Here is a 9,860-nt window from a genome sequence, read left to right on the forward strand (position 1 = left end):
TCTTTGTCTGAAGGAGACTGAGAATCTGTGAGGACTGTGCTCTGGACCCTCCCCTGGAAAGCCAGCCTTCCTCACCAGCTCACTTCTCCTTTCCCCTGGGTGGGCTGGGAGGCAAGAGAGCGCCCAGCACAGAGCCCAGGGTGCCCGCCCGCCCAGGCAGCAGACACAGCTGTGTTCTGTCTGTCTCCTGCCTCTGCCCTGAGTGAATATTCCAGCAGGATTCTGAAGATTCTCGGAAGATGCCCCCCTCCCCTTTCAATTGCAGATCCTTTGGGACGAGATGTCTCATTCCATAAATGCTAAGCTAGTAAAATCCACCGCATGCCCTGCAGGCGAGAAACATAAACAAACCTGAAACAGCAGAACCCACGTCTCTTCTCAGGCCTGTGAGATGTCAGGGTGCCTATCCACACACGTGTGGTCAGGGTGTTGCTTTTAATTATCAAAATTACTTGTTCTTGTGGAAAGACCATTTAAACAATACACTGTGTATTGTATCTTAGACACTTGGTCATGTCCGACACTTGTGACCCCATGGACTGTAGCCCACTAAGCTGTCCATGGAATTTTTCAGGCAAGAATAGCCTGGAAAAATGGAGTGAGTTGACATTCCCTTCTCCAGGGAATCTTCCTGACCCATGGATCAACCCTCGGTCTTCTGCATTGCAGGTAGATTCTTTACTGTCTGAGCCACCAGAGAAGCCCAGTATACTAGTATATAGATGCAAAGATAGAATTCCCCACTGAAGAGCATAAATGGAGATAATCATTATGAAAGTCATTAGAAGAAACTTAACTGTGGTTTTTGTCTGTCTCCAGTTCCTTAAACCCATTAGCTTCTTGAGGTTATCAACTTTGAATTCAGAGACTCGCACATAATGGAATTGCTAGTCTCTCTGATATTTCCTGAGTCTCAGTTTTCCTCATTTGGAAAGGAAGGAATATTTAATACCTCCTGAGGATTGTTATAATAATTCTATGGAATTTTGTGTGAAAGTGTTTACACAGTGCCTGGGACATCTGTGTGCCCAAATAAACATTTTATGACCAACATTTAGCAGGGATCTTCTGCTGACCATGGATGGACTTTCTGTCTGACAAGAGTGAGTTTCAGTTTTCTGTTTCTTTTCTCCACCAGGAAGATGTCATCAACACTCAGTGTGGCTATGATGCCAGGCAAAAACCAGTAAGTGGAATCCCATCTTGTCGCTTAGCACGAAGGGTGTTGGAGGAGCTTTTGAATTTGCATAGTGACGCTGTGCTCTCCTTTTCCCTGTGAAGGAAGTCGATCAGCAGATTGTAATCTACACGAAAGGCTGTGTGCCCCAGTTTGAGAAGTGGTTGCAGGACAACTTAACCATTGTGGCTGGTATTTTCATAGGCATTGCCTTGCTACAGGTAAGATGGCTGTCATGGGAGATGGTGCCCTGGGAGAGCCCTCACCAGGACAGATGCTTTGCTTAGTCCCTGCACGTCACAGTTGTTAAGACACCTTGGAGGGCTGGGGAGCAGACCTCACCTCTATTTGGTTTGTATTTTGTTAAGGCTCTGATTTTAGATGCTACTATCCTGGAAGATTTTAGGGAACCTTTCTTCCTTTTCAAGATGGAAACATTGCTGGGGTCACTAGTTGCCTACTGGCTTTCCAGCGTTTCCATGGGGTTAGTGATGTGGCATTGTGACAGCTGATCAGACGGGAATGGTCAGATGGAGAGCCTTGCCCAAGTGGCCAGGCTAAGGCTTTTTGGAGTTTCTCAGACACTCTGTGCTCCTTTCTCTCTCTGGATCATCTTTCCAAAGTGCTGGGAAGGGAAGGGAGCACCCACTTTTCCTCCTGGGAAGCCCCAAGAACTGGGCTTTTCTTTTTATGGAGATAAGATACTTTCAACAGAGAGGGCCACAAATAAGGTACAATGATCGAAAGAAATTAAAGAAGACCTGAATAAATGGAGAGTCGTCCATTGTCACAGATTGGAATATTTAATATTGTTAAGGTGGCAATACTCTCCAAATTGATCTACAAGATTCAGTGCAGCCTGCCAAAATGACAACTGACTTATTTGCAGAAAGGGACAAGCTGATCCTACAATTCATATGGAAATTCAAGGGACCCAGAATAACAAAACACACTTTAAAAAGCACAAGGTTGGAGAATTCATACTTCCCAATTCAAAAGTTACGACAGAGCTACGGTAATCAAGATAGTGTATACTGGTGTATGGTTGGACATATAGTTTAGTGGAATGGAACTGAAAGTTCAAAAAAAACCTCTAGTCTATGGTCAGCTGACTTTTTTTTGACCAGGGAACCAAGACCATTCAAAATGGGGAAAGAATGGTCTTTTCAGCAAATGGTGCTGGGCTAACTATTTATACAAAAGACTGCATTTGGATCCCTAATCACATATAAAAATTAATTCAGAACTGATCAAATACCTAAATGTAAAAGGTAAAGCTATAAAAGTTTTAGATGAAAGTATAGGTGTAAATCTTTGTGATATTGAATTAGACAAGTATTTTCTTAGATATGATGCTAAAAGCACAAGCAACCAAAAAGAGTGGATAAATTGGACTTCATCAAAATTAAAAACTTTTGTGCTGAAAATGACACAATTAAGAAAGTGAAAAGAAAGCCCACAAAATGGGAGAAAAAATTTGCATATCAGTACATCTGATCAGGGTCCTGTGTATAGAATATATAAAGAACAACTCAACTATAAAAAAAAGACAAACCCAATTTAAAGGTGAGCAAAGGGTTTGAATAGACATTAGTCTGAAGAAGATACACATTAGCTCTTTGTAATGACATCATTAATTATTAGAGAAATTCAGAACCACAGTGAGATACCACTTCACACATACTGCTGCTGCTAAGTCGCTTCAGTCGTGTCCAACTCTGTGCGACCCCATAGACAGCAGCCCACCAGGCTCCACCATCCCTGGGATTCTCCAGGCAAGAACACTGGAGTGGGTTGCCATTTCCTTCTCCAATGCATGAAAGTGAAAAGTGAAAGTGAAGTTGCTCAGTCGTGTCCAACTCTTTGCGACCCCATGGACTGCAGCCCACCAGGCTCCTCCGTCCATGGGACTCTCCAGGCAAGAGTACTGGAGTTGGGTGCCATTGCCTTCTACAGACAGACATTAATAAGAACTGGTTAGGATATAGAGAAATTGCAACCCTCAAACATCACTAAAGGGAATGAAATGGACACAGTCTCTTTGGAAAACAATTTGCTAGTTCATGAGAAAATTAGAGTAACCGTATGACTCAGCAATTCTGCTCCTAGGTATGTGCCCCAAAGTACTGAAAGCATGTTTACCCAAAAACTTGTACATCGATGTTCATAGCAGCATTATTTGCAATAGCCCCAAAGTGGAAACCATCCACATGTCCATCATTCATAAACAAAACGAAGTTTATCCATATAATGGAATATTATTCAGCCATCAAAAGAATCAAACTACTGTTGCAACGTGGATGAACTTTGAAGACATCTCACTCCATGAGAGCAGACCAACACAAAGGCCATATATTATATGATTCTATTTATATGTCCAAAATAAGCAAATCCACAGAGACAGAAAATAGCTTAGTGATTTCTAGGACTGCCAGGATGAGGGGGATGGTGGGGTGACTGTCCTGGGGTACAGAATTTCTCTGGGGGTAATGAAAATATTCTGGATTCAGATAGTGTGGTGATGGTCGCACATTCTCATGAATGTACTGAGAATCACTACATTATACACTTTAAAAGGATGAATTCTGTGGGATGTGAATTCTATCTCAATTTTGAAAATCAAAGATTTTTTAAAAGGTGGGATTCAGTAGCCAAAAGAAAAAGCCTAAACCTTCCTCCACTTGACGCCTTTCCTCCCTTTCTCAGATCTTCGGGATCTGCCTGGCCCAGAACCTGGTGAGTGATATCGAGGCTGTCAGGGCTAGCTGGTAGAGCGCCTGCCACAGCCACTTCCAGACACTGGACAGACCCAGCCTTCCTGACCCTCCAGTGCGCCCACCTGATACCCATGCTGCACGGACTCTGATCTCAGAGGCATCCCGCAATCCCAACTGATGGAGCTGCCGAGAACTTAGTTTTGGTGGGGGAGGTAAAACTGGGAAATGCTGCTCACTGACAGAATTAAAAAATAACCAGTATGAAAGTCTTTGCGCCATGAATCTCTACTGTAGCCATGAATTTCTGGAAGGTTGGATACTTACCAAATGAAAAAAAAAAAAAGAAGGGAGGGTGGGGGAGCCAGATGTACTAAGTTTGTGGAAGAGTCTTGTCCCTGCTTCAGTGATGGGAAGGCTGTCTTCTGGGCTACAGCCTGAGGAAGTGTGTCGTTTCTGAAACTCAGCCCCTTACCTGGGAGGGGTGTGTTTTTAGCATCCCTACATTTCAAGGAACTGTTAACAACCATCATCCCAGGAAGAAAACAGCTTGCCTTTGGGTTCCCATTTTGTGACCGCATTCGACAAGGAGCTTGGGTGGCCTCATCTGGTCTCTCCTGGAGTGTGTCCTCATAGAAGTTGTGTATTCCTTGCGTGCTGAGCAGGGGCTTTGGAACATTTCATGATGCTGAATTCTAGCAGGACAAATCTTTTCTGTAAGTAGGCCTGAGCTTTATTTATCAATGAAATCCAAGGAGAAAATGAGGTTAACGAAGAGGTAGTGAATACTGCAGTCCACCAAATTAGTTTTTGGGTTTTTTGGAAACTCTGGAATACTTTAGGGTTTTGTTTTGTTGTGGGCCACCCCCCTCTTTTTCCGTCTTCCAGAAGCAAAAGCTATGATACAGTTTCTCTTAAAGTTTAGATTTTTTTTTTTTTACTCAGCTCAAATATTAATTTTTTATATAATCTCTCTGCATGACCTGTGAATCTGAATCCACCAGCTCCTTTTCATGCCGTCTTTCCTACAAGCCTTTATAAACGTTCTTCTGTCAGCATTTATTTTGTGGGTCCGCAGCCTTAAGTGGTGTGTCCCCCCCCACCCCACGCCAACCCCCGTCTGGGAAGGGACCAGCTGGGCGTCACAGGGGCATCTGTGGACTCAGTCTGTGAACCATGTCGATCGATCATCATGGCCTGTTCTGCAGGCTTCCCCTTTCTCTTGGAATGGAATTAAACCCAGTTCTGAAATGGTGTTGACAGAGTCAAAAGCTTCTGATGGTTTTTTTCTTCTGGTTTTCGTTTGTTTTTATGAAACAAAAACGAAACCAGAGTGCAAGACCATAGCTGCTTCTGTCTTCAGTACCGACTCACCAACAGGATGGTAACAAAGCACAGACGTCTCAAGGGGGAGTGCTGATTGGCCGATCAAGGGGGAGTGCTGATTGGCCGATCAAGGGGGGGTGCTGATTGGCCGATCAAGGGGGAGTGCTGATTGGCCGAGAGTTCTGCGATAAGGCGGGAAACACTTGTAGAAACTGCCTCTTGCCCTGTCCCCACTCCAGGTGGCGGGGGATGGGGGAGACAAGTTTTGCCCCCAGAGTTTAATCCTAACTGGTGTCTACCAGAATGTCACCTACCCTGGGGAGCAGATCTTAGTCCGTGGGAAAACCGCAGGCATGTTTCACAGTGATGACACATTTGCCCACACAGAACTGGGCAGCCAGCTAGCATAGCATGTGGAAACTTAGCAAGCTTTTCCATTGTGGCCCCACGTTGCATTGCTGTGGCTGATGAACGTGTCCGTCTGCTCAGAGAAAGGACAAAAATTCTTTGAAAATCTAGTCTCCAGAGTTAAGGTGTGTATGACTCTGCATGTGTGTTTTTGTGTCTCAGTGTAGTTAAGAGATGTTCATTCCGTATTCTGGCTGTGAGATGATTTTATTTCATTTCTGTCCCCACCACTGTTGTCATTCCATATTGATTGTCATTCCAACCTGGAGAAGACTTGAGCCCTCTGGTTGGCACTCTTGTTTGTTACCTCATTCATTCTCCAGTGAATTCCACCTGACCAGCTGATTCAGAATCAGGCAAGCTTCCCACCCTTTGGCACATCCAGTAAAAGGCCAAACAGCAAGTCTGAGTTCTAAATTTTAATTAATCACTCCCCCCCCTTTTTTTTTTTTTTTTTTTTACACTTGAGAGTGGTTGTAATAAAGGCTGTCATTAATAAACTTGGTTCTACCTTACATCAAGTTCTATCTGTCTTCATTCTTTCTTGTGGTTGTGAAATTCTCTAATCCGGTGGTGATCAGACGTTAGCATGCATTGGAATCTCCTGGAAAGCTTGTTAGCACACAGATTAGTGGGTTTGCCACATCCCCAGAATTTCTCATTTAGTGGGTCTTGGGTGGAGCTTGAGAATGTGCATTTTTGACAAGTTTCCAGGTGAACTGTTGCTCCGTGTCTGGGAAAGACACTTGTCAAGGCACCCCTCTGACCAGGTTCTCTCAGAGGGAAAAGAGAGAGAGGGAACATTTTGTGTCTGGGGAAGGAAAGGTCCTTTGTGCTGCTGGACGCAGACTAATGAGAGATGGGGCAGAACTGAGGATGTAGGAAATCTGTCTCCGAAATCACTGTCTGTGATCACCATCACCTGGGGACCATGCAGAATACAGATCAGGCTTTGCCCCTAGCAATCCTGGAGTGGGAGTTGGAGCTTATATTTTTTTTAAGAAACTCCCATGCAATTTTAACACACTATAAGATTTAGAACCCATAGACCTAGGTAAATCTTAATAACATGCACAAGCTTTTTATGGGAAAATAATTTCTAGCAGCCCCTTAGAGCAGGATTCTTAAAAACCCACCTGAGTTTTTAAGATTAAAATACCAGTGTATTGATAAATGTCCTTTCATTGTGAACTATCTCTGCAGAAGGCTTCTGTCTTGCAAACTACTAAAGACTTTTTTCAAAGACAATAAAAATTGAAGGTTCATACAGTATTCTCAGACCATGACATTGTGTTCCCGTACTTGTTTGAGAAACAGTGTAGCTCACTTGTCTGGATATTTGAGACAATGTTATTTTGTTATTATGGCTATAAGGAAATTTATCAGGGGTAACTGGAGATAACCAATTCACATTTGTTGAGTTTTCTTAGCTGTGCTGTAGAGATTATGTGTACATGTGAGGTAATTGGACCTCTTTGTTCAGAACAAACTCTGGGCCAACAAAGGAGAAATGTCACAGCTCAGAAGTAAAAAAAGATGCTTTGTCTACAAAGCTTAGAACTTACAGGAAGTTTCTTCCAAGTTTGGCAGATAGACGTTGGAGGATGATTATTGGATTTGTCTTTATCTCTCTTGTTTAACCAGTTGCCCACAAATAGCATTCCCTTCTGTGATTTACAAATATACAGTTTTTTTTAATGAATGCAGGAATTCAAAAGTAGACTTTCATGTCATGAAGCACTTGAAAAAAAAGTGCCTTTCCTTGTTCTTTCTCCTTTTTTTTTTCCTCACAAAGAATAAACCTCTCCTTCTCTTTCAGCTTTCTTCCTGCTCCAGGTCCCTGCCACCCTTTTCTCAAGGGGATGCTGAAAAGTGTTGCTTGGCTTTTTCTTCTTATGCAGCCCGCTTCCTCCTCTGGGCCCTGTGCGTGTTGGTTGGCAGGGGTTGGGGTAGGGGGAGAGCAGGCAGGGATGCACTAATTCTACAGTTTCCTGTTTCTGGCGGGCTTGGACCGTAGCCCTGGGAAGCTGGTGGGCTAAACAATGAGAACCCCGGGCCCAGGGACTTCCCCAGCTCTTTTGTCATTTATTCCACAAAGCCCTCCTTCTCTAGGGAGATCCTGCGGAGACCTCCAAGGAAGGACTGGGAACCCCTCCATAAACACTGGCCAACAGGGTTGGTGGCCAACTCTCTCCAGGGAGGCCAGGGGGCTGTTTCTTTGTGATGCCTTCTCAGGAGGAGGAAGCCTAAGCTTTGAATGAGAAGGAAAATGCAGTGTTTGGAAATACTCTATCTTGGCCTTATTGTGGTGACATGATAAAGTCTAGGCGTGACAACAGATGAGGCAGGTGTATCTGGTTAGGGGTAGGGCTCAGAGAAGGGAAGCCAGACTGCTTAGGGACCAAAGCCATCTGTAGACTTGAGCCTTTCTTTTTGGAAGAGTTTGCAACAAAAGAGTTTATAACATTATAGTTTTCAAGACTTAGTTAAGGGATACAGCTTATACAGTTAATTGAATAGTTAATTGAATACAGCTTCGTTTGGGGGATTTTCATGCTGAGTAGTTCTTGTGTAAGTTTGGCCTCCAAGGGGAGGGATGCCCGAGTGAGTCCATCCTGATTTCCTTTAACCCAAACCAAACTCCTCAGGACCTGTCCTGACCATGCAATTTACCCCTTCACTTCCAGGAACTCCCAACAGTAGAAAAGCTGAAGGAAGAGCAGCTTAGTTCCTGGGCTTTGCTCTGTGAAGCTACTCCAAAAAGAAAACTGTAGCATACAAGGTAGCCGTTTGCATGCTGTTGCTCTTCACTGACTGTAGCTGCAGTTCATGTGCGAGAGGGCCAGCTAGAAAGCTGCCTTTTAAATGTGCAGCTCGTCAGCTCATGCTAGCTTTTGCTTTTGCAGAACCTCTAGTTTGAAAGGAACGTTTTAATAGCCTGCCCTCTAGTGGCGATCATGTAAAAGCACTCCTGACAAGTTGGAAGAGTGACCGCACTAGCTCAGAGGCACTAGCTCTTTGGAAGAACTTGAGGGTGTACAGCCATATGTTGCTTGCTGAGAGTGGGAAGGTGTTTTATTCCTTTGACATTCGTGAAAATGACAGAGCTTATTTTGGAAAGTCAGGGAGCAGGTGTTAAGCTCCCTTCACCATCTAAGTCCTGATATTGCTGCTGAAACTTTCCAGTGCACTGCAGCAATGTGTACAGGTTGAAGCTGGGCCCTGCCCTGTTGCCTAGACTTGGAGGTTATAGATGGGGTGGTGATGGTCTGAAAATGCTAATCTGCAGGCAGGAGGCACTGCCTCTGTCCAAATGCCCACCAAGGAGGAGAGGTGTGCTGAACCTTTATACTTTCCCCTACCCTCCACTGGCACTCAGGGGGGTTCTGTGGCCCCCAGGGTCCTGATCTGCATCTCAGTTCCTCTTCAAAACAAACAACAAACAAAACTCCTGAAACAAGGATTAGACATTCCTTGTATGACTGTTTCCTCTGAAAGCACCCCTGTGGATCACCACGTGGAGTTCACTTTGATCTGAGACTCTGCAACCCTGTTTTTAAGGGCTGTGAAGTCTGGTGGAGTGTTCCCGACTGTACCTTGTGTTTTAGGAGTTTGTTACAGATTGAACCATGTCTTCCAAAAATTCATGTGAAGCCCTAAACCTTCAGGACCTCAGAGTGTGGCCTTCATTTGGAAATAGCGTGCAGGAGATGTAATGAAGATAAGGTCATACTGGGTGGGTTCCTACTCCGGTAGGTTATTATCTTTATATAAATGGGGAATGTGGACACAGATGCACACAGGAGAATGCCATGTGAACATGAAGGCAGAGATTGGGCGATGCATCTATAAGGCAAGAAATGCCAAAGACGGGTGACAAGTCACCAGAAACCAGGAGAGAGGCGTGGAATTGATTCTTCCCCAGAGCTTGCAGAAGGAACCAGTCATGCCAACACCTTAACTTTGGACTTTTAGCCTCCAGCGTTACGAGACAATAAATCTCCATGGTTTAAGCCATCTACTTTGTGGCATTTTGCTTCGTAGTTTCTAGGAAACTAGTAGAGTCTGAATACCTATTGCTGGCTTTCAGGATGGAAATGTATAGAATATGTATGTGGCTCTTATTATTTGAATGGACATACCTGACTTGGGACTTGCTCTCTGTATCTGCTTTAAGCTCTTTGAAAATTGCTTTGATGTGTCTTGTGGGACATTTAAGACATAAGCAATGTTTT

The 9,860-nt window shown here is 44.1% G+C and overlaps 1 protein-coding gene across 2 annotated transcripts in view; it reads left to right on the forward strand.

The window, feature by feature from the left end:
- TSPAN5 (tetraspanin 5) overlaps positions 1 to 7,409 on the forward strand; it is a 181,943-nt gene extending 174,534 nt beyond the window's left edge. For both annotated transcript variants that reach the window (XM_005910176.2, XM_070372107.1), the window contains exons 6-8: positions 1,139 to 1,186; positions 1,282 to 1,398; positions 3,884 to 7,409. In XM_005910176.2, coding sequence (XP_005910238.1) covers positions 1,139 to 1,186; positions 1,282 to 1,398; positions 3,884 to 3,949 — 231 coding nt within the window. In that variant the 3' untranslated portion in view covers positions 3,950 to 7,409. The remainder of the gene's footprint in view (positions 1 to 1,138; positions 1,187 to 1,281; positions 1,399 to 3,883) is intronic.
- The last annotated feature ends 2,451 nt before the right edge of the window (positions 7,410 to 9,860 follow it).

Source organism: Bos mutus, chromosome 6, assembly GCF_027580195.1.
Source record: "Bos mutus isolate GX-2022 chromosome 6, NWIPB_WYAK_1.1, whole genome shotgun sequence".
In the NCBI taxonomy this organism is placed as follows: domain Eukaryota; kingdom Metazoa; phylum Chordata; class Mammalia; order Artiodactyla; family Bovidae; genus Bos; species Bos mutus.